General features: G+C 43.9%; 2 protein-coding genes across 3 annotated transcripts; one reads left to right on the top strand and one right to left on the bottom strand.

Annotated features, from left to right (window-relative positions):
* Nucleotides 1–852: 852 nt before the first annotated feature.
* c1galt1lb (core 1 synthase, glycoprotein-N-acetylgalactosamine 3-beta-galactosyltransferase 1, like b) lies at nucleotides 853–11,212 on the top strand. Of its 2 annotated transcripts, XM_015042008.1 has the most exons (5): nucleotides 853–1,291; nucleotides 1,365–1,460; nucleotides 1,570–1,832; nucleotides 4,393–5,057; nucleotides 10,398–11,212. In XM_015042008.1, exons 3-5 carry the CDS (start codon nucleotides 1,616–1,618, stop codon nucleotides 10,686–10,688), a joined length of 1,173 nt encoding a protein of 390 aa, XP_014897494.1. In that variant the 5' UTR covers nucleotides 853–1,291; nucleotides 1,365–1,460; nucleotides 1,570–1,615; the 3' UTR covers nucleotides 10,689–11,212. The 2 variants fall into 2 exon arrangements, with proteins under 2 accessions (XP_014897494.1, XP_014897493.1); XM_015042007.1 differs by having other exon boundaries at nucleotides 853–1,460.
* A 7,705-nt stretch (nucleotides 11,213–18,917) lies between these two features.
* LOC106953323 (serine/threonine-protein kinase ULK2-like) lies at nucleotides 18,918–24,583 on the bottom strand. Its single transcript, XM_015042006.1, has 7 exons — nucleotides 24,486–24,583; nucleotides 22,829–22,930; nucleotides 22,680–22,738; nucleotides 22,037–22,119; nucleotides 20,083–20,133; nucleotides 19,903–19,991; nucleotides 18,918–19,570 (listed from the first exon to the last, which is right to left on the bottom strand). The coding sequence occupies exons 1-7, from the start codon at nucleotides 24,522–24,524 to the stop codon at nucleotides 19,373–19,375; spliced, it is 621 nt and encodes a 206-aa protein (XP_014897492.1). The 5' UTR covers nucleotides 24,525–24,583; the 3' UTR covers nucleotides 18,918–19,372.
* Between the last annotated feature and the right edge of the window lie 534 nt (nucleotides 24,584–25,117).

Below are 25,117 nucleotides of genomic sequence, written 5' to 3'. Positions count from 1 at the left end.
CATACATAGATCTCCATTTCAGAACCAGACAATTTTAGTGTAAATATGCTGCAATAATTGCACAGACATTTCAACATAGACTTGTGCAATGATGTACAATTATCTCCTAAATGTTAGTGTTTTTTGCTAATGTGTTCTACTTTGCTTTTTGGTTATTTTTAATGTTTGAGTATTTGTACTGTGCTATGCACAGCTTGAAGTGACGGTCTTAATTCTGTGTTGTTTTTTTCCATTAAAATGTTGAAAACAGGAACGCTAAAGTGGTGTTGTGCACAGTTGTCTTACAAAGCACTTTTGTATGGAAGTAAAATATACTCATAGATTTATTTTATTCGACTCCAAACACTCCATCGTTGGTATTGACTTATTCAAACCCTAGTCAATAAATTAGAATATTACTAATTTATTTCAGTAACTCCATCACTAGGTTTTTGCAAGCCTTTATTTATATGACTTCCCATTTAATGAAAACACTAATCCGACCAGTTAAAAAAAAAAAAACATTTTAATACATAAATTTTGGTTTAAAGAAGTTTCATAGCGTTATTTTCCAAAACACATTTTTACTGTGACAAGTCTCTGAAAAGCATTCAGATTTATGACGACTCTAAACTTTCCTCCAAAAGAGGGCGTGAAAGTTTCGCAAGGGCGAAGTACCCGGATGTCCTTAATCCATCCGCGGTACTTTATGTCTAACATATTTAACATAAAATAGCAACGCAAAAAAGTTTTATATTTTATTCGTTCAGGTAATTTGAAGACTTCTTTTGAACCCATTTATATTAGATAAAAGTATCAAGCCAGGGGGGAAAATACAACTTTTTAACCATTTATTTTCAACAAGTCACGTATACAAGGGTTAAAGTTCGACCCTGCCCTCTGACTAATATGACCGGAAGTAGCGGTTTTTACTGGACGGAAGACAGCAGTCAGTCAAACAAGTTAGATATTAATCCTCCATCGACGTGGAACTCGTTTAGGCTTCTTGTTTCCAGGTTTTCTTAGGGATTTTATTTTAGTGAAAGTGAAACATCAGCCTCCCTCCTTCGTCAGTGTGGTTTCCGTTAGCTGCGCAGTCGCGACACGACTGCTAAATAACTTAACAGCGAAGTTGACGCTAGCACTGACGGTTGAATAACGGACTAGCCAGTTAGCTTTCGCCAACGGTTCCAACACAGACCTGGAGTCAATGTTTAACCGGACACGAGTGTCGTTGTTTGTTTTCTCTCACTTGGGAGTTTACTCAGTCAACGGTTCTGGGATTTGGTCGCTCCTTTCTCTGTGGCGCTGGGTGAGAACTTAGCTTGGTTTTTATTATGGCTAGCTGTAATTGTTCGTAGTGGAAACGTCGCGTCTCTTCCCAGCTTTCGCTTCCCCGAGCCGAGGCGCTATGATCGCTGAGAGGAAATAGCCCGTTGGATATTTCAGCTGCTATGTTTTGTATTCCGCCGTTGTTGCTGGTGAGTTAACCACACCTCAAACGCAGGGAGTGACATATGTACAGCCACAGATGCATCAAAACTCTCCAACATAGAGCGTTATGTTCACTCCAGTTCCCTCCTCCTTCAGGTTGAGTTGCTGCCACAGTGATCAACTGCAGGACACCTGGTCCAGCATGAAGGCCCTCGGCTCCAGATTCTCCTTTTATGCGGGTTTTGTGGTGGGGACCTTCACATTATACGTGTTCCTGCGGCAGGTTTGGTTTGAGAGGTCTGAGCAGGCCGAAGGCTATGCGAAACTTGGTGTCCAGCAGCAACAGTTGGACGAAGACCAGGGGATATGGAAGAAGGAGAGGTCCGCTCTGTTTAACTTGGATCACCCTCATCATACAGGTATGTTCGTTTTCCAGAAGCAACCTTTATTTTACATAAGTAAGACTTCAGATCAGTTGAGCCTTAATGAGAGGGGTTAACTTGAACACACGTTAATAATTGACTAAACAAAAAGAAAGTTTATTTTTATACCTAATGTTACCCACCTAAGCAACTCAGATGTTTAAGTAATTTTATCAGTTAGCAGTTTCTTGGGTATTTATGTAAAGATCACCTTTTAATATATTGTAAAAGCTTTACAAAACCCTTTAAGGTACTGGCTTCATTAAACATTGGCAAGTTTTGTTTTAATCTACTTCCTGCTTATCCTGAGTCAGAAGAATGTAAAACACAGGGAGCATTTATGTGTGACTGGAATGTGCTTTCACTGGATAAAGCTAAATGCATACACAAGCTTGTTTTATTCCTAAGATCATTTTCTAAATATGTCTGTAGGTTCTTGCAGTATAACCTTGGATAAAAAAAAAAGTTACACACAAATAAAATTAAAATAGATAACACAATCTGATTGCTTTAAGTGACAGTGAAAGACCTAAAATTATTCCTGCTTTTAAAATATGATCAAAAATTGATGATGCAAATTATTATATTTAGTTAATTTGATGTTAGTTTTTAGGCGCTTATTGTAGGAGAAATTACCCTTTTCTACCACTCTGCTTTATGTAGACTAGAGGAACAAGTCTAACAAGCTTTTATAAAGAGGATGAAACTGTATGATAGAAGATTTTAGTGTTGTTTTTTTTTTTACTTTTAAAACACATACTATATTTTTTTATGTTAATTAACCCATGTTTATCTCAATTTGGCTAAAATTTCATCACAAACTTTTACAGCAAAATACCAGGATGTTAATTCACATGTGACTACTGAAACTCTCAGTGGGTGTCAGGTTTAGAGAACGTGCTGAATGTATAAAAAGGGGCTTTATAAGTCTGAAATGTGACACTAAAAATAACTTTGCTCTTTGTGAAGTTGAGGCAGTGTGTGTGATTGAGATGCCACTCTGTTGCTAAACCTTAGAGTTGTGCTTTAGACTGAAGGACCGGTTTGCAAGTAATGTGCCTTGAATTTTTGCTAAGTCCGGTATGATTAGAAACATTCCTAATTGGTAGAGATTTATGGTTTCCTTTATAGACTATAGATTTTTATAGTGTTTGTATTACTTTTATAGGATTTATATTACTGTAGCTACAAATTTGGGGTTTTTGTAGGAGTGAAGCAAATGCTACGGTTTATCTGTTGCTTGAAGTGACAACAAGGCCTGCCGGCTTTCAGTTGAACCCCACTGAGGCCTCAAAGGAAATCAAAAAAGAAATTACCAAGATTTGACAATTTGAATGTTGGCGTATCCCAAAGTATTTTTTTTTTTTTTTTTGAGACAGTGGCTTTCAAAGTTTCTCCACAAACCAGTTTAGCAATGTGGCGCTGCTTAACAAGGCTGTTCATTTACATTATTGTACAATAACCCCACCCCCAACATGTAGGCATCGCCTGAGAAAATGGTCAGACTAAAGCTCTGTTGAGCCAGCTTTTGGCTTTACCTTAACAAACGGGTTTTAAGCTTTTGTCCGATTTTACAACAAGGCTGTGATCTTGTGAGCTTTTGTCACCGAGTCGTCTGTGAGCTGTGGATTGAGGGACAGAAGTATAACTAGTATAACTTGATTTTGGTAACACTGCAAGCATTATTTTCATTGAAAAGTATCATTTTAATTGACTTTGGCAAAAAGTCAGCCACACCATCATCCTCTTCTGTGCAGTGGCTTCTCAGCTGATATTGAACATTCAGAAAACCTCCCCAGTACTTCATCAGAAATGTTCACTGAACGTTTGCAGACAACAGACACCAGTATTAATGACACTAAAGACTACCAAGGCAAAAGTAATAATAAAAAATCACTTTATTTCTGCTGTACATGTATGTACATAAGAGGCATTATTAGTAAAACTTTCATTAGAAAAATTTACATGGTAAAGACTGTCAGTGTAATGCTAATTTGGAATAAAACATTAACAATGAAAAATTCAAGGAAAATGTCAGATTTGACCATTTTCATATTAAAAATACATTGATTTTAAAGAAAAATTAAGTAAAATAAAACAATTTAAAATGGTGACAGACAAAAAGCATAAAGTTATTTATAAAGACTCAAACAATTTTTTTCCAATATAAAACATGTCAAACTAATACAGAAGTTAATCTATATCTATCTTAGAACAAAGTAAAATACTTCCATTGTCAATGGACAGTGTTTACTGTGTATAACAGTGCTGGTTACTAGCTTTTATTATTCTGTAAAAATAAATCTACACATACTAAGCTCCTCAGCAGACGTTATGTCCAATTGCAACAATGAGTTGGGAGTAATTTCACATGCCAGTCTCTGTGTCCAGGGCGTCAACCCTAGTTGACGCCCTGGACACAGGTGTCAACTAGGGTTGGGCATAGTTGGTCTCCTGTGTATGTCTTGATGAAATCCAGAACTCTGTTTATTTGTTCACAAGTGGAAATAGACATTACACATAAAAGAACATTAATGTGTTTTTGTCTCCTTGCCAGGTGAGGATAGCCACATGGCTGACGAATTGTACAACAAGGTGCGAATCCTTTGCTGGGTGATGACTGGTCCCAAAAACTTGGAGACGAAGGCTCGGCATGTCAAGTACACCTGGAGCCGCCATTGCAACATAGTCGTTTTCATGAGCTCTGTGGATGACCCCGACTTCCCCACGGTGGGACTTGGCACTAAGGAGGGGCGCGATCAGCTGTACTGGAAAACGATCAGGGCCTTCCATTACGCCTACGAGCATCACGCCAACGAGGCAGACTGGTTCCTCAAGGCGGATGACGACACCTACGTGATAGTGGACAATCTGCGATGGATCCTTGCCAACCACACGCCGGACGAGCCGATTTACTTCGGCCGAAGATTCAAGCCCTACACCAAGCAGGGGTACATGAGCGGCGGTGCGGGATACGTACTGAGCAGAGAAGCCCTGAAGAGATTCGTAGAAGGCTTTAAAAACAAAGTGTGCACTCACACTTCGTCTGTAGAGGACCTGGCGATGGGGCAGTGTATGGAGAAGGTCGGGGTGCTGGCAGGAGACTCCCGAGACACTGCGCAGAGGGAGACGTTCCACCCCTTCGTCCCCGAGCAGCACCTCACTGCCAAGTTCCCCAAGAGCTTCTGGTACTGGAGCTACTGCTACTACCCCATCTCAGAGGCAAGTGCTGTTAAATCCCAGCATTGATCTAAGGTGTTATAAAGCATGCTTATGGGATAAAGGGATAAAGTGAGGTAGTCAGACATGGCAGGTTAGATTGTGGTTCTCTTTCATAGCATTCGTTTTGTGTCTCACATTGGGGAACGCCCCTGGTGTAACCTCATCAGAAGCTCCTATTACATTACGCCAGCCAGGATTGGCTGAAGATAAGCCTGTAAGCGTCAGAGAGGGCAGGGACCCTCTCTCTGTAAATAGGGCTGACCCTGAGCAGACATCTTATTCAAAAACCTCTTCTCTCGCGACGAGCAGAAGTTCCAACCAGCTCTCGTGTAACTACTGACATTATTCTGAGCCAAGCTAAACTGTCCACAGACGCGTGCGCAAGCTCGGTCACCCGGCGCTTGGCTTGGGATTTCTGTTCGGTATCACAGCGAGTAGTTTCTCTCTGGTAGAAATACCACCCCCCCAAAAAAGCTGACTCACCATAAGGTTATTCGTTGGCAGTTTTCAGAGTAGCAATACTCCCACCGTAAGCTACCTACCGGGAAGCCGCAACGCTTCCCCCTCCATAGTCTAACCATAACTGGTTAGCTTAGCTGTTGCCAGCTCTTTTTCTTTTTAGTAGCTTTACGGCCATCTCATCTCCCCGAAACATGGAGACCGTCAGGTCATCTAATAACGTGGAGAAGAGCCCACAGGCACGAACCTGCCCATGCGGCAACACCCATCTGTGGGAAAAATGCACGGACTCAGAGTGGGTTTTAAAAACTGTAAGGAGGGGATACAGACTGCAATTCGCAATGTTTCAGGGGGGTGATTCAGTCGCAAGCAGAGGGAGAAGCCGCTCTTGTCTTACAAGAGGAAATATCCTCGTTGTTAGTGAAAAGAGCAATAAGGCCTAATTCCTCACAAGCACTGCCGCGAGGAGTTTTATTCACGTTATTTCCTCGTGCCAAAGAAAGACAGAAGGAGGATGCCTGCTATGTTAGACCTCCGGGTGCTAAACAAGCACCTAAGAAAATACAAATTCAGGATGCTGACACACGACTCCCTGCTGCGCTTCCTACATCCCAGCGATTGGTTTACTTCAATCGACCTCAAGGATGCTTATTTTCACATCCCCATTTATCCACCGCACAGAAAATTCCTCAGATTTGCATTTCAGGGAGTGTGTTACGAATGCCTCGTACTCCCTTTCGGTCTCTCACTGAGCCCGAGAGTGTTTGTAAAATGCACCGAGGCGGCTGTGGGCCCGCTCAGGAGGCGGGGAATCCAGGTGGCGATATACATAGACGATTGGCTGATCGCTTTGTCTTCCCGCCAGGAGGCTGCAGATCACACAGCTACATTAACGCAACACGTGATGGATCTGGGATTCAAAATAAACATGGAGAAGAGTGTACTACTCCCCCATCAATCCATTTCCATCATAGGTCTCTCCCTGGACTCAGTTCAGGCCAGCGTGAGACTGGACAGAGGACAGAGTGAAAACAATGCTGGACTGCTTGTCCATGTTTCACAGAGGAAATCTGGTGTCCATCAGACTCTGCAGAAGGCTCTTGGGCCTGATGGCCTCATCATTAGCAGTAGTTCCCCTTGGGCGACTCCATATGAAAGGAGTCCAGCGCTGGGTTGCCTCTCAGCAGAAGCTGAATCCACATGTTTCTCACAGAGTGAGGGTTTCCGCAGCCTGCAGGGCAGCACTACACCCTTGGTGGAACCCCAGTATGCTGACACAGGGCGTTCCAATGGGAGTAGTGCAGAACAGGAAAGTTGTCACGACAGATGCCTCCCTGACAGGCTGGGGAGGTTTATACGGACAAAATATGGTGAATGGGTCTTGGGGCCCAAATATGAGGTCAGCCCACATCAATTTCTTGGAGCTGCTGGCTGTTCACTTGACACTGAAACATTTCCTTCCACTTCTAAGAGGTCACCATGTGCTGGTCAGAACAGACAACACCACCGTGGTGGCTTACATCAACAGGCAGGGTGGTCTGAGATCACTAAAACTGCACATGTTGGCTCACAAACTGATCATTTGGAGCAGCAAACATTTTCTGTCACTGAGGGCAACTCATGTCCCGGGAGTACTGAACTGTGGAGCGGACCTCCTCTCCAGAGGGAATCCCCTGTATGCAGAGTGGAAACTCCATCCGGAAGTGGCCAGGCTGGTCTGGCAGAGGTACGGGCAACCATCCGTGGACCTTTTTGCCTCGCAGGAGAACAAACAGTGTCATCTGTATTTCTCCCTGCACGATCTGGGGGTGGACGGACTGACTCACAGGTGGCCTTGGGTTCTACTCTATGCCTTTCCCCCCATAGCTCTAATTTCACCAACGCTAGCCAAGGTACGAACAGAAGGGCTGACAATGATCCTCATTGCACCCCACTGGCCATCGAAACACTGGTTAGCAGAAATAACGCAGCTCCTGTGGAAGGATCCGTGGCCTCTGCCTGCACGCAGGGATCTGCTGTCTCAGGCACGAGGACAAATTTTTCATCCCCACCCAGAAAGGCTGGCTTTGTGGGCTTGGCCCGTGAGTGGTTCAATCTACAATTTGTTGATCTCCCACAGAGTGTTATTGAGACAATCCAGAATGCTAGAGCTTCAGCAACAAAATCTTTGTATGAGTACAAAAAGTTTGTTTTTGAAAAATGGTGCTCTAAAATTCAGGAAATACCCTATCAATGTTCTGTGGCTGTGCTTTAACTTTTCTACAGGACCTGATTGATAAGGGAAAAGCTTTTTCTACTGTCAAGGTGTATTTGGCTGCTATTTCAGCTTGCTATGTGGGTTTTGAGGGGAAGACTGCAGGCCAGCATCCCTTAGTGTGCCGGTTCATGCGGGGGGGCTTGCAGGAAGCGCCCTGTCTCGAGACCGAGTCCATCGTGGGATTTACCCCTGGTGCTGGATGCTCTCTCTGCCTCACCCTTCGAGCCTCTAGATCAGGTTGAATTAAAAATTGTAACCTTGAAAACAGCACTTCTGTTGGCATCGGTCTCTACAAAGCGTGTGGGTGAAATCCATGCTTTGTCTGTTAACCCATCTTGTATGAGGTTTTCTCCAGATAAAACTAAGGTGACTTTGCTCCCCAACCCTGCTTTTGAGCCTAAGGTTTTGGGGTCATACTCTCCAATTGAGTTGGTGACTTTTTATCCCCCTCCCTTTTCTTCACTGGAGCAGGAGAAACTGCACAACCTTTGCCCTGTACGTGCTTTGGATATCTATTTAGAGAAAACAAAACAGGTCAGGAAAGTGACCAGTTGTATGTCTCTTGAGCCAAAAACCATTATGGAAAACCGGTGTCCAAGCAATGGATTGCCCATTGGATCGCCACAGCAATTTCCTTAGCCTATACCTCAAGGGCTTTAACGCCTCCTGAGGGGCTGTGTGCCCATTCTACTAGGGGTTTAAGCCTTGCTGAGAGGAGTATCTCTGCAAGAAATTTGTGCCGCAGCAAGTTGGGCTTCCTCTCACACGTTTGATCGGTTTTACAAGATTGATGTCACAGCATCATCGCTGGCACATTCAGTTCTCAGTGTAAGCACCAATCAGTAAGACTACCTGCGGCCGTTAAATTATAATGATTAAGTGAACAGCTGGCACACAAGGTGTGGTTTTCTGCTGAGCAATACAGGAGTCAGTATATTCTCGTTCCCAATGTGAGACATGAAACGAATGCTATGAAAGAGAACTTTAGGTTACTTTCGTAACCCCGGTTCTCTAAGTAGCATGATTGAGTGTCTCACCAAGTCACCCTCCTTGCTCTGACGTTGCAAGGAAGAGGTGAATGTTTTTTTTTTTTTTTTGTTGTATAAGATGCCTGCTCAGCGTCAGCCCTATTTATAGGGAGAGGGTCCCCGGCCTCTCTGACGCTTACAGGCTTATCTCCAGCCAATCCTGGCTGGCATAATGTAATAGGAGCTTCTGATGAGGTTACACCAGGGCCGTTGCCCATTGTGAGACATTTACTCATGCTACTCAGAGAACCGGGGTTACGAAAGTAACCTAAAGTTTTCACGATCTTGTCTTGAAGAACCACATATCACAACCACAAAGCAAAAGCGCTGGATGTTTTTCAGCTTATGTGCACTTTATTCATTTGTCTTTTTGCTGTGGCAACTTTTGAACTGCTTTCCTATCAGAAATTGCCATGGCAATGTGTCTGCTTCTCCAGTCTGAGGCGTGCTTAGGCATAGGGAGAATACAGGCTGTGGAAAATGATTTCACACAGCCTCAATTTAAAGAAGGACACCTTTCAGTTCATAATTAAAAGGAGACTTTAAGTTTTTGATGAATAATTGCTCCATACTAGAGGTGTGCCGATCAATCGGTCACCGATCATAATCGGGCCGATTTCCGTGAAAAAGTGCATGATCGGTGATCGGCGATCATTGGCTCTTGTTGCCGATACCGATCACCTTTTAAAAAGCAGCTCAAGCATCATAATAAATATACAACTAAACGATTCCCTAGTCCCTCTGTATGGAGAGAAAATCAGGTATTCTGAGACTATTTTCTCTCCATAAATCTGCCACTTTGTTTTTCGTTGTGCTGCTGGAAGGTGAGCGCCTCTCCCAGTTGTCGGTGGTTTTCAGTTTGAACGTGTTTGACTAGTTTTGCTGTGTATTTAGCTCTATCAAGCTTCACATCAACTTATCAGCATCTTTGTCTTTGTTGAAGCAAAGCTTCCTGTCGTCCAATTGAATCATAATAAGCTGTGGCATGTAAACCTAAAAATCATCGTTGATCCACGTCTTTGCTGTGTCCTCTACGTCCTTTACATGACCTGTGAAACTTCTAATGGCTTCCTGTTTGTCTCTCTTTAGTTTAATTTGATGAGAGTTCAGCTAACACTTGTCTGGTCTACTTTAGTTAATCCTTAATTTTGGGAGATCGGTGATCGTTTGGTTTTTATTTGTGAAGCCGTTCTTATCCACCGATGTTATCATCCTCGACAAAGGTCTAAAAATCAACCACTGTGCTTTTTCTTTTTTCCTGTCAGAGAGGTTTGACTGACAAACCAGCCGACCAGGTCATGTCTGCTCATTTACAGTTAACACTATTCACGCCATTGTTGCCAATTCAGCAACTTTCTTGATATATTAAGCAACATTTCAGACAAAAAACTGGTATCGGCCAAAATCGGAATCGGTAAGGCTTCTTAAAAGATCAGTAATTGGCGATCGCCAGAAAACTGCAATCGGTGCAGCCCTACTTTCCAGTCATGTACAGCTTGTGTTGGTCTATCACACGTGACAAAAACATGGGAAGTTTGAGGGGTTGTGACTCTAACATGGTGGATAACTTACATACTTTCTCTGTTTTTGTTGTAGGGTCCAAACTGCTGCTCAGATGTGTCGGTGTCTTTTCATTATGTAGATGCCACAGGCATGTACTTGTTGGAGTACTACGCCTATCACCTACGTGCCTTTGGCTACAGATACCGCTACCAGCCGCCCACCCCAAAGGCTTACAGAGCTGAACTTCCAAATCCCTGGGATTCTGCCGAAAGACTAAAAGAGCGGGCGTCTGGGATGAAGGAGTCCGGGGCTGGAGATGATTCAGCGCAGGAAGCGGGTCCTGTGCCTGTGGCTGCTAAAGACCCCGCTGAAGCGCCGGTTTGATGATGATACGGATTTTAAGTTGGAGAAAATGGCTGTTTTTCGTGCTACCCTTGCATTGTGATAATCTGGGATTGCAGTTCTTCACAAGCAGGAAATTGGCTCCACTTTGATCCTAAGTTTCTTCCACATACAAGTGCATTCCCTGAGGATCCTGGAGCTCAGCGACTGCTTTCAACAGCTGTGACTGCAAGGCTGTTCCTCAGGCTGAGGCTTTTACCCTTTTATTTTTTTTAAGTGGTTTTACAACTGTGTTCTTGGACACCTGTGTTTGTCTATATTGATTTTTGAGAGGGTGATCCTGTTCCAACATTTTAAAAAAAAACTTCATTTAAGCATTGTGTTTTATGTTTTAAGTCTGTAGTCACAACAAGAAAACCGTCATTTGGTTTTCCTTCACAACCGCAGAAGTTGTCTGACTTCATTCCACACGGAGAACTGTAAATCTGCAAGGGACGACCTGATTGTGCCAAGAAAGCCCTGGTTTTATGTTCTGAGCTGTAAAAGCTTCTCATCACTTCAAAATATCCAGAGTCACGTTTGTGTTTTTTTTTTTTGCATGAGCTACCTCTCAAACTGTCGGCTGTGTTTCAGAGCCTTTTTCAGCTGGAAACGAAGTGTGACGTTCCACGTGGGACTCTTTATTAACGTCGTCACATTTTACTTGTTATGCTTCATGAAGAAAATCTTGTCTGTCCTGAATAGGCAGGGCTGGTTCGCCATGGTATACTGAAGTTTTACACCTGCTGAAGTTTTACACCATGTTCCCACAGTTTAAAATCCTCCTGAGGAGATGCCCAAGCTAGTCTGGTCTTGAAATATCTATTTATAATGTTTTTATGTTCAAGCTTACCCAGATGGCCATGGCTGTCATAGACTATTCATTTGCTTTTTTTTTTTTTTTTTTTTTTAATTTTTTTTTAAAAAATTTTTTAAAGAAGTTCGGAAATTTTTANAGTTCTCTTTCATAGCATTCGTTTCGTGTCTCACAATGGGAACGCCCCTGGCGTGACCTCATCAGAAGCTCCTATTACATTACGCCAGCCAGGATTGGCTGGAGATAAGCCTGTCAGCGTCAGAGAGGGCAGGCACCCTCCCCCTATAAATAGGGCTGACGCTGAGCAGACATCTTATTCAAAAACCTCTTCTCTCGCAACGAGCAGAAGTTCCAACCAGCTCTCGTAACTACTGACTCTATTCTGAGCCAAGCTAAACTGTCCACAGACGCGTGCGCAAGCTCGGTCGCCGGGCGCTTGGTTTTGGGATATTTGTTCGGTATCACAGCGAGTAGCTTCTCTCTGGTAGAAATACCAAAAAAAAAAACAAAAAAAAAGCCGACTCACCGTAAGGTTGTTTGTTGGCAGTTTTCAGAGTAGCAATACTCCCACCGTAAGCTACTGGGAAGCCGCAACGCTTCCCCCTCCATAGTCTAACCATAACTGGTTAGCTTAGCTGTCGCCAGCTCTCTTTTTCCTTTAGTAGCATTACGGCCATCTCATCTCCCCGAAACATGGAGACCGTCAGGTCATCTAGTACCGTGGAGAAGAGCCCACAGGCACGAACCTGCCCGTGCGGCAACAAAATTTCAAGCGGGGACACACACCCGTCGTGCGTGATGTGTCTCGGGCTAAAACATGCCCAAGCAGCCTTTGACTCTGTGGAGTCCTGCTCGCACTGTAGCAGGTTCTCCGTCAAAGTGCTTCGTCGCCGTCTGGCCCGTCAGACGACATTGTCCAGCGGCGACCCGCTTATGACATCTGCAGCAGCTGTGCAGGAACCGGCCGGGCAAATAACTTCGCTGACCGCTGATGCGGGAGCCGGGACGAGTTGGGGCGAAATCCTCGACTCCGTGGACCCGCTGCCATCTGAGGTCCCCGAACTCGGCTTCGAGCCCTGTTCGCTGGATTTCCCGGTAACCGGAGACTGCGAGTTTTCCGATAGTGAGCCGGAGCTTCCTTTCTCGGATAATGATGAGGATTATGACCCATCTCCTCCGCTGTCGGGTCGGGTTGCAAAACCCGCACCGTCTGGCGCAGGCCAACCCGGTCATGAAGGCTCATCCTCGCCGGAACTGGATTTTGATCTGCACGATGTGTGCAAACGCGCCGCTGCAAAGCTTGACATCCAGTGGCCCGAGGTTCAAGCCGAGGTAGTTCGCTCCCGCTTCGATGGAAAAAAGCTGCCAAAAGCACGGAAAACAGGCAGACAACTCCTGCCAGTTTTTCCGGAGCTGCTGGAAGAACTAGCCGTCTCCTGGCGCAATAAACCCTTTAAGGAAAAGCACCCAGTGGCTGGCAGTTCGGTGCTGGACTGTGATGGTATGGAGAAGTGCGGTCTCCGTCAGTTACCCCCGGTCGAACCGGCGGTGGCGGCACACCTCCACCCAAAGACTTCCATGTCAGCTGGAGGTCCCACTCTCCCTTCAAGAGCCGACCGCTTTCAGTCCAGCCTGACGGATAAATCTTATCGGGCAGCGGCGCTCTCAGTTCGGGCCCTAAATGCCTCATCGCTGATGATGGCTTACCAGGCAGAACTCGAGGAGCAGATGACCACTTTGCCAGATGCTGCACTATGGGAGGAGGTGTGCATCATCACGGATCACTGCCTACAACTCCACAAGGTGGCGATCCAAGCCCTGGGCAGGACCATGGGTCTCATGGTTCTGCAGGAGAGGGCCAGGTGGCTCAATCTCACCACACTCTCCACTAAGGAGAAGGAGGACCTCCTGGACACCGCCATCACTCCTGAGGGGCTGTTCGGTGCAGCAGTCACCTCCATGCAAAAACGATGGGAGGAAAAGAAACGGGATGATGAAGCACTGAAATTGTGTCTGCCCAGGCGTACGTTTGCCACCGGGACCACGACCCCGAGCACCCAGCGCCAGACCTTTGCTCAGGCTGCAGCTCGATTCCCTAATGCCTTCAAGATCCCCAAGTTTCCAAAGACGCAGGGTGCTGCTCAGGCTCCACAGAAAGCCTCTGTCCCAAAAGCCCCGTGGCAGAGGAAGCCTGACGGCCCTCGCTCCGACCAACCGCCCCCCCACCCCCCTTCCACTCAGAACGTGAGGAGAAGGAAGCGGCTGGCCTGACCTCCTCCCCAGATGTTGGGAGCGAGCGGGAATCGCTCCCTTCCATAGCTCCGGTTCCGAGCCTGTTCGGCGAGTTCAGCCGGGTTCAGCGCGTGACGGAGAGGATGTTCGAGCCTGCTCGGCACGCCAGAAAGAAAAGACGAGACTGTGTTCATTATGGGGAGTTCCACGGCGAGCCCCGGTCACGTCCCACAAGCACATTTATCTGTTCGAAAGAAATAAATGTTCACACACTGTCGCATCCAGGCTATGAGCCGAGGGCGCTGATAAAAATGTTGAAAAACATGAACATCCTCTTCCAGGAGGACTGAGATTTTTTCCCCATGTCAACAAATCTGCAGCAAGCCGAACTCCGCGCGCATGTGCAGTGCAGACTGGAGCTGTTTGCCATTCGGCGCCAGAAGGGGGCGCTCCCAGCTTATTTTTAACAGACTGGCCAGTCAGCCGCCTGTCAATAAACACCCATCTGTGGGAAAAATGCACGAACTCAGAATGGGTTTTAAAAACTGTAAGGAGAGGATACAGACTGCAATTCGCAATGACCCCTCCACGTTTCAGGGGGGTGATTCAGTCGCAAGCAGAGGGAGAAGCCGCTCTTGTCCTACAAGAGGAAATATCCTCGTTGTTAGCGAAAAGAGCAATAAGGCTAATACCTCACAAGCACTGCCACGAGGGGTTTTATTCACGTTATTTCCTCGTGCCAAAGAAAGGCAGAAGGGGGATGCGTGCTATATTAGACCTCCGGGCGCTAAACAAGCACCTGAGAAAATACAAATTCAGGATGCTGACACACGACTCCCTGCTGCGCTTCCTACGTCCCAGCGATTGGTTTACTTCAATCGACCTCAAGGATGCTTATTTTCACATCCCCATTTATCCGCCGCACAGAAAATTCCTCAGATTTGCATTTCAGGGAGCGTGTTACGAATACCTCGTACTCCCTTTCGGTCTCTCACTGAGCCCGAGAGTGTTTGTAAAATGCACCGAGGCGGCTGTGGGCCCGCTCAGGAGGCGCTTCGTCTTCCCGCCAGGAGGCTGCAGATCACACAGCTACCTTAACGCAACACGTGATGGATCTGGGATTCAAAATAAACAATGGATTCAATCCATTTCCTTCATAGGTCTCTCCCTGGACTCAGTTCAGGCCAGAGTGAGACTAACGGAGGACAGAGTGAAAACGATGCTGGACTGCTTGTCCATGTTTCACAGAGGAAATCTGGTGTCCATCAGACTCTGCAGAAGGCTCTTGGGCCTGATGGCCTCAGCATTAGCAGTGGTTCCCCTTGGCCGACTCCATATGAACGGAGTCCAGCGCTGGGTGGCCTCTCAGCAGAAGCTGAATCCACATGTTTCTCACAGAATGAGGGTTTCCGCAGCCTGCAGGGCAGCACTACACCCTTGGTGGAACCCCAGTGTGCTGACACAGGGTGTTCCAATGGGAGTAGTGCAGAACAGGAAAGTTGTCACGACAGATGCCTCCCTGACAGGCTGGGGAGGTTTATACGGACAAAATATGGTGAATGGGTTTTGGGGCCCAAATATGAGGTCAGCCCACATCAATTTCTTGGAACTGCTGGCTGTTCACTTGACACTGAAACATTTCCTTCCACTTCTAAGAGGTCACCATGTGCTGGTCAGAACAGACAACACCACCGTGGTGGCTTACATCAACAGGCAGGGTGGTCTGAGATCACTAAAACTGCACATGTTGGCTCACAAACTGATCATTTGGAGCAGCAAACATTTTCTGTCACTGAGGGCAACTCATGTCCCAGGAGTACTGAACTGTGGAGCGGACCTCCTCTCCAGAGGGAATCCCCTGTATGCAGAGTGGAAACTCCATCCGGAAGTGGCCAGGTTGGTATGGCAGAGGTACGGGCAACCATCCGTGGACCTTTTTGCCTCGCAGGAGAACAAACAGTGTCATCTGTATTTCTCCCTGCACGATCGGAACGCACCTCTGGGGGTGGACGCACTGGCCCACAGGTGGCCTCGGGTTCTGCTCTATGCCTTTCCCCCCATAGCTCTAATTTCACCAACGCTGGCCAGGGTACGAACAGAAGGGCTGACAATGATCCTCATTGCACCCCACTGGCCGTCGAAACACTGGTTAGCAGAGATAACGCAGCTCCTGTGGAAGGATCCGTGGCCTCTGCCTGCACGCAGGGATCTGCTGTCTCAGGCCCGAGGACAAATTTTTCATCCCCACCCAGAAAGGCTGGCTTTGTGGGCTTGGCCCGTGAGTGGTTCAATCTACAATCTGTAGGTCTCCCACAGAGTGTTATTGAGACAATCCAGAATGCTAGAGCTCCAGCAACAAGATCTTTGTATGAGTACAAATGGTCTGTTTTTGAGAAATGGTGCTCTGAAATTCAGGAAATCCCCTTTCAGTGTTCTGTGGCCGTGCTTTTAGCTTTTCTGCAAGACCTGATTGATAAGGGTAAAGCTTTTTCTACTGTCAAGGTGTACTTGGCTGCTATTTCAGCTTGCCATGTGGGTTTTGAGGGGAAGACTGCAGGGCAGCATCCCTTAGTGTGCCGGTTCATGCGGGGGGCTCGCAGGAAGCTCCCTGTTTCGAGACCCATGGCTCCATCGTGGGATTTACCCCTGGTGCTGGATGCTCTCTCTGCCTCACCCTTTGAGCCTCTAGATCGGGTTGAATTGAAAATTGTAACCTTGAAAACAGCACTTCTGTTGGCATTGGTCTCTACAAAGCGTGTGGGTGAAATCCATGCTTTGTCTGTTAACCCATCTTGTATGAGGTTTTCTCCAGACAAAACTAAGGTGACTTTGCTCCCCAACCCTGCTTTTGAGCCTAAGGTTTTGGGGTCATACTCTCCAATTGAGTTGGTGACTTTTTATCCCCCTCCCTTTTCTTCACTGGAACAGGAGAAACTGCACAACCTTTGCCCTGTATGTGCTTTGGATATCTATTTAGAGAAAACAAAACAGGTCAGGAAAAGTGATCAGTTGTTTGTCTCTTGGGCCAAAAACCATTATGGAAAACCGGTGTCCAAGCAACGGCTTGCCCATTGGATCACCGCAGCAATTTCCTTAGCCTATAGCTCAAGGGCTTTAACACCTCCTGAGGGGCTGCGTGCCCATTCTACTAGGGGCTTAAGCTCTTCATGGGCCATGCTGAGAGGAGTACCTTTGCAAGAAATTTGTGCCGCAGCAAGTTGGGCCTCCTCTCACACATTTGCTCGGTTTTACAAGCTTGATGGCACAGCATCATCACTGGCTCATTCAGTTCTCAGTGTAAGCACCAATCACTAAAACTACCTGTGCCTGGTAAATAATAATGATTAAGTGAACCACACACAAGGTGTGGTTTCTGCTGAGCAATTCGGGAGTCAGTATATTCTCGTTCCCATTGTGAGACACAAAACGAATGCTATGAAAGAGAACTTTAGGTTACTTTCGTAACCCCGGTTCTCTGAGTAGCATGAGTGAGTATCTCACCAAGTCACCCTCCTTGCTCTGATGTTGCGAGGAAGAGGTGAATATTTTTAAATAAGATGTCTGCTCAGCGTCAGCCCTATTTATAGGGGGAGGGTGCCTGCCCTCTCTGACGCTGACAGGCTTATCTCCAGCCAATCCTGGCTGGCGTAATGTAATAGGAGCTTCTGATGAGGTCACGCCAGGGGCGTTCCCATTGTGAGACACTCACTCATGCTACTCAGAGAACTGGGGTTACGAAAGTAACCTAAAGTTTTGTGTTGAACTACCTGCAGAAACACCACTGTTCTGTGGACTAAGACAGAAGGAAAAGTGTTTATAGTTTTGAAGAACATCAGCACCTGAGCATATTTGGGCTTACATGACATTTAAAGAGTTAAATGCATCAAGGTCAGGGTTTACCACATACCAGCAAAAATAAACTGTATGCATGATTTCAGGTTCAATCATCAGATTTGCAACATAGATACATTAGAATTAGTTAAGGAATCAGTAAGTCTGCACCTAGAAATCATCTGGTGACAAGAATTTGCTGGTTTTCACCCTGACCGATGACAGAAACCGTTGGAACTTCAAAACTATAAAAGTCTTAAACACAAACAGTTTGAAGTATAAACCGTCTTCATTGTGGAAGTTGTTATTGAGTGAAGACGCTTCAGAGTTGGCCGTTTTCTGTATGGATGTCGCAATAAACAATAAATCAATCGCATGATAAATTAAAATGAGCTTGATAATAAATAAAAGGCAATAATAAAATGAGGGCAATAATATTGCTTGTTTGTTTTCGTCCTGTCTCTCTCTTTTTACCAAAGAGACTGGATGACAAAAAGCTTTACTCCGGTGCCTCGCATTACTTCCTCCCCTCTCGATTCCTTGGTAATGGCTCAACACACAGGGAGCTAAAAGCATCAGTTTTTCTCCACCCGGGCTGTTGGGTTCCAACAAATAGGACACGAAAGCTACATCAGTGACAAAAGTTTAACAATTTTAAACTTCCTTGTGTCACATCGCTAGCCCACATGTGCACGTCTGCATGTACGAGCTAGAAATTTCACATGCACAAATTACGCCGTTCGCTCTTCTGGATGAGGGCAAGCAACTATCACCTCACTGTGCAAGCTCCATAGAAATGAATGGAGAGGGAGCAGCTCTGTCTCCTGTCACTGTGTGACCATTACCTCAGTTACTTGCCAGGCTCCTGGTCTCCTACCACAGAGTGCAGCATAAAGCAAGCCAGGGATATGCTGGTTTAAAAGCTGAAAGTGACGGCTGCAGTCAGGAAGCGTTTAGGTTTAAACTGAATGCCCGTGGTGAACCACTGAACCTGTGGAGCTATTAGGTTGTAAAATATTTGCCACTAAACAATACAACCAACAAATCTGCACCTAAAATGCACCGATGGTTGGGGACTGTCCTATTGACAGTCCACAATCACTGAGGTGAGATGGCGTTTCTGATATGGACAACCGCCCAGGGCGGCATGTTGTTGTGGGTGGCTCACCTCCCCCATCTCCCCTGCCATCAAGCGAGGATCTGAATGTGAATAGTGCCTAATGCAAACTCTCCCAACCCCCCATCCCAATTTTTTATTTTAAAATGTCTTCCAGTTCCAGTGTGAAATGTTCTTTTGAAATTAGTTAATTGATCTCTGAGAGGATGTTATCTGCATTGTTATGCAATTTTTTATGCCATTAGTTAACAATGGTCTCAAAACGACAATATTATTGTTTAGCGCAATAATTTCTGGGACAATTAATTGCCCAGCAAAATTTGTTATCGTGACAAGCCTACAGTTGTCCTTTGCTGCATGTCTACTCCCTCTCTCACAACCGTCTTTTCTGTCAATCTACTGTAAAATAGAGACTTCATAGAGAAAATTCATAAATTCATAAAGGATTTTAGAGACTAAATATCCTTTATGAAATAAATGAATGATACTGCATCAAGGTGTTCAATACTGCCTTTTCAAATGTCTGCTTGAATGCAATACTTATTTGCAGGAAATTCTCTTTGCCAATAATATTTAAACTGTTGAATAGAACTTCGTAGCCTTACTACAATTAGCACTCTTGAACCTATTGGCTTTATATTACTGAAAGCAAAGGGGTCAAAGTTTTTTTTAATTTTTTATGTAGACTTGTTAAACGGAGTACATGCTGGAACACTTACAGCTGTCAGTGGAGATGTGAGGTACCAGAACAAAATCGTCCGTGTCGCAGGAGGAGTTCTTGCTGCTGGTGCTTCCTGCAGACTCCTTGGACAGCTGCAGGAAGTTGGGGGGACCAAGTGGAGGCGATGACAAACCATCCTCAACCAAAGTCTGCATATCTGGAAGAGACTGTGGAGGAGCCATAAAGAGAAGGAAGAGAGGATCAAACTGTTTTGTGCCTTCAAAGGTGCTGTTACAGCTTCCAGGCTGACCTGTTGCTTCAGTTAAATGAAGAAAACACAGGTCTGCAGAACACACACAGAGACGCATTGTTCTGCATTCACCATAATGCAGTGATATAAGATGAGCCACTGTGCAAAAAAAGCCCCCGACAACATAGCCCTTAGTATCACTGGGACACTCAAACCACTCAATAAGACGGCAACCCATGGAGGCTGGTCAGTTAACCACTTAACAATGATCCCTTCTGAACAAGGATTTATTCAAACCATCAAACTCACAGGTGGAGAGCTGTAGCGGATAGAGGGGGAGGAGCCACAGGGACCTTCTGTCACTGCGTTGGCAATGCTGGGGACAGGTACTGGACACGCTGAGGGAAACATAGTGACTATTAGCATTTACTGTGCATTGAACTGCAGTAGGGTTGAGAAATTTCCCAAGTTTGTAATCTTTGTACTTACATTTTTTGATGGTGGATGATGGTTCCAAGAAAGGATGGTTGAAAAATATGTCTGCAGAGAAGGGAATTACAGATATAGGACAGAGTATGAGACTTCAACAAGCTTGAAAGCAAAGCTCAAGATATGCAAAACTTCTGTCATTAACCACTCATTATTTAGAGCAGTGTTTTTCAACCACTGACCATGGCACACTAGTGTACCGTGAGTGATCGTCAGGTGTGCCGTGGAAATTATCCAATTTCACCTACCGTATTTTCCGGACTATAAGCTGCTACTTCTTTCCTACACCTTGAACATGCGGCTTTTCTGTGGATTTTTCTTCAACCACCAGGGGGCTCTTTAGCAGGAAGTGAATCTTTGGAAGTCAAAATTTCATTTAGAACAAGCGCATGCTAGCAGCAGGCACGACAGAGAAATGTTTTCAAACTCATATGATGCAGCTTCTAAGTTGAGGAATATCGATCTGGCAGTACAGGAGGGAAATAAAGCCGCTGCACGTAAACTCGGTGTGAACAAAACCGGATTTGGAGACGGAGAACTACGTCCTTAATATATCCAGCAGTTATTAGGATGCAGCCCTCTGCTGCCCTCTGCTGGGTCCTTTTGGGAAACAGAGAGCGGCAGAGATACCAGCGGCCTGTAGCCCGGTGAGGCTGGTAAGTTTCCGTGGGGGAGGCGGGTTCAAAAAATTTGAAGGTATGGTTTATAGTATGGTGCGCTCATAGTCCGGAAAATACGGTAATTGGTCTTAAAAGATATTTTGAAAACGAATTAATTTTCTGCAAATAATACCATCTTTGAGTGTCTCTGCTGTAGTAGTGACTAGCGGCGTAATCATGTAATGTTATTACCACTAGATGGCAGTAGGTACAGAGCATTTTACATTAAAACAAGAGAATTAGTGATGCATGAATGTTACTACATTCATGCATCACACACGACAGTGTTGTGGCACTGTTCAGGTGTATTTTTGAAGTGGACATGTTAAGTGCAATTTGAAATAAGAAATGTAAAATATGGCAAAAATAATTTTTTGTGTTTATTTGATTCCTATTCAAGACACTTTGATAAGAATGACTACAAATTTAATATAGGCGGCTACAGAGTATCTTTGTTTACATTTTTGGTTAGTGGTGTGCCTCGTGATTTTTTCAATTAAAATAATGTACCTTGGCTCAAAAAAGGTTGAAAAACACTGACTTAGAGAAGCGTTCAGCAAGCCTTTTCAATCCAGTATTTTTTCATTCTTGCTGTTATTAGATGAAATACTCATAATCCATTAAAAGAAAATAATTCAAAATTTTTCATATTTTAGAGCAACAACTTTTTAAGAGGAATAAAGCATGTTATTTTCTTAGAATGAGACCAATTCCCAAATGAATGGAAAATGAAGAAAGTTCCATTGCATGTTGGTGCACTGGGTTCTTTGTAATTAAATATAGCCGTCACTTTAAGAGATTCTGTTTCTTGTTGCTATTATAGCTTCACATCCTCCACAAGCAAAAACGTAAAAATCTCTTTGCACTATTAGTGCTGTTTTGTTGTAGAAATTCTACATAGATGTGTAAAAATGTACAGAGATAAGTGCTACAATCATTTATTACATCTGTAATCAGACGTAATGCTTTCTGGAGGAATTTTCCTGAATTAGTCCATAATTCAGGAAAAGTTGCGGAGCACCACCACCCAAGAATACAAGAATCCTCAATACCATCCCTGAGTTGATCTACCTCACCAGCTGCACCCTGTTCCCATCAGCAGGGATGGGAATCGAGAACCAGTTCTTCTAGTTCAATTACTTAGAATGGTCATAATGGTTCCAATAACATGCGAAGCATTTGCATGCCTGTATCATTTTTGTTCAGTTTTGAAGAGCCATGGCAGTGAGGGTGAGGAGTCACATGTGGCTCTGGAAGAGGAGGATGAAGCCTCCTGATGTAAAGAAAAGACTCACCAAAGTCCATCCTGTCTTTCTGATTTCTCTGCAGCAACCCAAGCAAAAGGTCACCAAGTTGAGGAGATGTCTCCCTGGGGATTCTGCAGAATGTCAACATTAATATCAGAGAATAATGGCTGGAAAGCACAAAGTCAGCCGTTTCCAAGTAGGGTGTGGTGGCTTCTACCATCAATGTGATTGGTCACAATTTAAGTATTTTTCTATGCAGTACTCATCGTTTCCTATGCTCTACCTTTAGGACATGTAGGTTTAAAACACAATTTTCCAATAAATAACATCTTGCAATAGGAGCACAATTACTTATTTTGGAAGAGTACAATTGACTCAACCCAGGATCAGAACCACAGTAAATAAGAATAATGTCTAATACCAAGTATTCAGATAAACTGTAGCTGGGATTTTAGCATTTTATGATAATATACACATCAGGAATTTGTGAAAATATGTACAGATTACAAATAACATAATTAATGGTTTATATATATATGGGTAGAAAACTGTCTGTTTACAGGAATGAAGTAGATCCAGGAAGTGATGAAATGATAGTGTGTTGGTACAAAATGAGATTAGGAATTGACCTGGAACCCACAAGCCATGCAGATCTAAGCAGACAACCATCAGTACAAAGATTGTGACTTACATAGGTTGTAGACTCTTATTCTTCTCATAAAACATCCTCAAATCCTGTGGACTGTTAGCCTGACAAAGGTGATAAAACAATATGTGATGTTAGAACGCATGACCTGACTCACTTATCTGATTGCTATGGTTCTTGTGCATCATATTAACCTGGAATGGTGGCTTGCCAACCAGACACTGATAGATGACCGTTCCGATGCTCCACAGGTCGGCCTTAGCATCATAGTTCTGGGACATGATGACCTCTGGGGCCTGATAGAACACATCACAACAAGGGGAGCAGGAAGAGTTACAAAGCAAGCTCTTGGCAAAGGTAAGATCTCCAAATGTTGACCCTGTATATTGCTCCCCAACAATGTGAACCACATCAGTTTTTAGCTCCAAATGCAGAATTCAGGAAAAATTGCTGAGCACCAGCAGCCTGTAGAATACAAAAATACAAGAATCATCAATACTATCCCTGAGTTGATCTGCCTCACCAGCTGCACCCTGTTCCCATCAGCAGGGATGGAAATTGAGAACCAGTTCTTCTGATTCAATTACTTGGAATGGTCATAATGGTTCCAATAACATGCGACGCATTTGCGTGATGACATATTTACACGCCATGTATTTTGCTTTTGAAAGTATTCAAAGTATGTTTATATTTCACAAAAAATAATACTAAGGTCAGTTGCAACATGTTCAGAGCTTTAATCACAATAAAAGGAAGACATACCTCCAACATCTTCAAACAGTTTACCACACAGCATGCTGTGATTTGTATGACTGTAGAGTTTGATACGTTGCTTAGCAACGGTGGTGACTCTCAAGGAGACCTTCCACCACTGCATCTGCTATGAATGTCCCAAGTAACGTTAAACCCTGCATCCTGGTTATTGTTTTAATGTTAGCGTCATAGTGTATGAATAATCTCCATGTCATTTACAGTCAGACTCAATACATCAGAATATGTCTCCAATAAGGCACGTTTTTTTACATTAAAAAGCACTTTTTGAAAACAGCTCTAAAACATATTTTGATAAGACCCACATTTCTTCATTAGGATTATTTTTTATTGGTTTGATTTAATATTCTAATCTTAAATATGTTTTCATTAGCTTTAAGCAAGACATTGTCATACAACAAGCTTTATAGGAGCATGTGGGGAATTAATCAGTATAACATGTTTAACTTGTGAACCGAGTTACAGAAATGCATAAACTTTTCATTAAAATTCTGCTTTATTGAATATGACTGTAGTTGAGGACTGCTAGAGTGATGCTGGCTCAGAGGTAAGCTCTCACAGTGTTAGGAACCTCTTTCATCGAGGCAGGGAAGAGTGAAATGACAGAGGCGAATATAAACAAATAGCATCTGAGAGGCTGATTTCCACAGCTGGACACACCTCACGTCTTGAAAAAGCCTTCCTGAAAAGGCAAATATGCAGATTTGTCTGCACAAAAACTGTTCATGTACAGAAAGCTGCATTTCATGATGAAATGTTCATTTGAAAAAATTATTCTTATATTTTAAACCAGCTTTAATTTTATTTGAACAGAATAAAACATGATGTATAGGTTGAATTATAGTTCATTTCCTCACTCTGAGAATCGGTAAGAGAGATTAATAATGGAATTGGTACTGAAATTCTAATCAATTTCCCTCCCCACTCATATACAAGTAGGCATAAATATATATATATATATATATATATATATATATATATGTGCAGATTTTACTTTTAGAACTAAGTGTGTGAAAAAAAAATTAATAAATGAAACATAGTTCCGTATATAAAACAAATAAGCATCTCAAATCAACTGACCATGTACATTGGTGAGCCACAGAGTGTGGCTGCCATCATGTTGCTCTGGAGGTATCGTGCAAAACCAAAGTCGGCTGCAGGACAGAAAACCAGAACAGAAGTGATTACCAATGTCATCACAAACAACAGCAACTTTTATTATAAAAATCTGGAATGTTTCANATTTAAGACCTATAGACCAACACAAAGTAGAGGATAATTTACTTTAAAACTGTAAGAAATTACACAAAAAGCTTGGCATGCATATGATTGGCTGTGTATTTTTTAAAGAAAGAAAGAAATCTACTGCGGCTATAAAACGTATTCCCTAAACCTCCTTGAATAATTTACCTTATTATTTATTTTATCAGGATCAACAATGCCAGATTTTATGGCAAACAAAAAATACCAAAAGAAAGAAAAAAGAAAAAATCTACAAAAGGACATTTAAATAAAAGCATGTAATATAAAATAAGTAACCCCATATAAACTTAGCCCCTAGTTACTGACCTAATTCAATAGAGGTCCAGTCAGATAGTGTCGGTAGTTGTGCAATGAGCAGAAATATGATTACCTGAGTGTAGTGAGTGTCTCAAGTGATGGTGGTATTAAGACACCTGAGTCTGGAAGATCCAGTATTACTGGTTATCATG

Source organism: Poecilia latipinna, unplaced genomic scaffold (assembly GCF_001443285.1).
Source record: "Poecilia latipinna isolate Pla-1442-1.1 unplaced genomic scaffold, P_latipinna-1.0 Scaffold574, whole genome shotgun sequence".
Classification (NCBI taxonomy): Eukaryota; Metazoa; Chordata; class Actinopteri; order Cyprinodontiformes; family Poeciliidae; genus Poecilia; species Poecilia latipinna.
The sequence above is the reverse complement of the archived record's forward strand: the minus strand, read 5'-3'. Positions and strand labels throughout refer to the sequence as shown.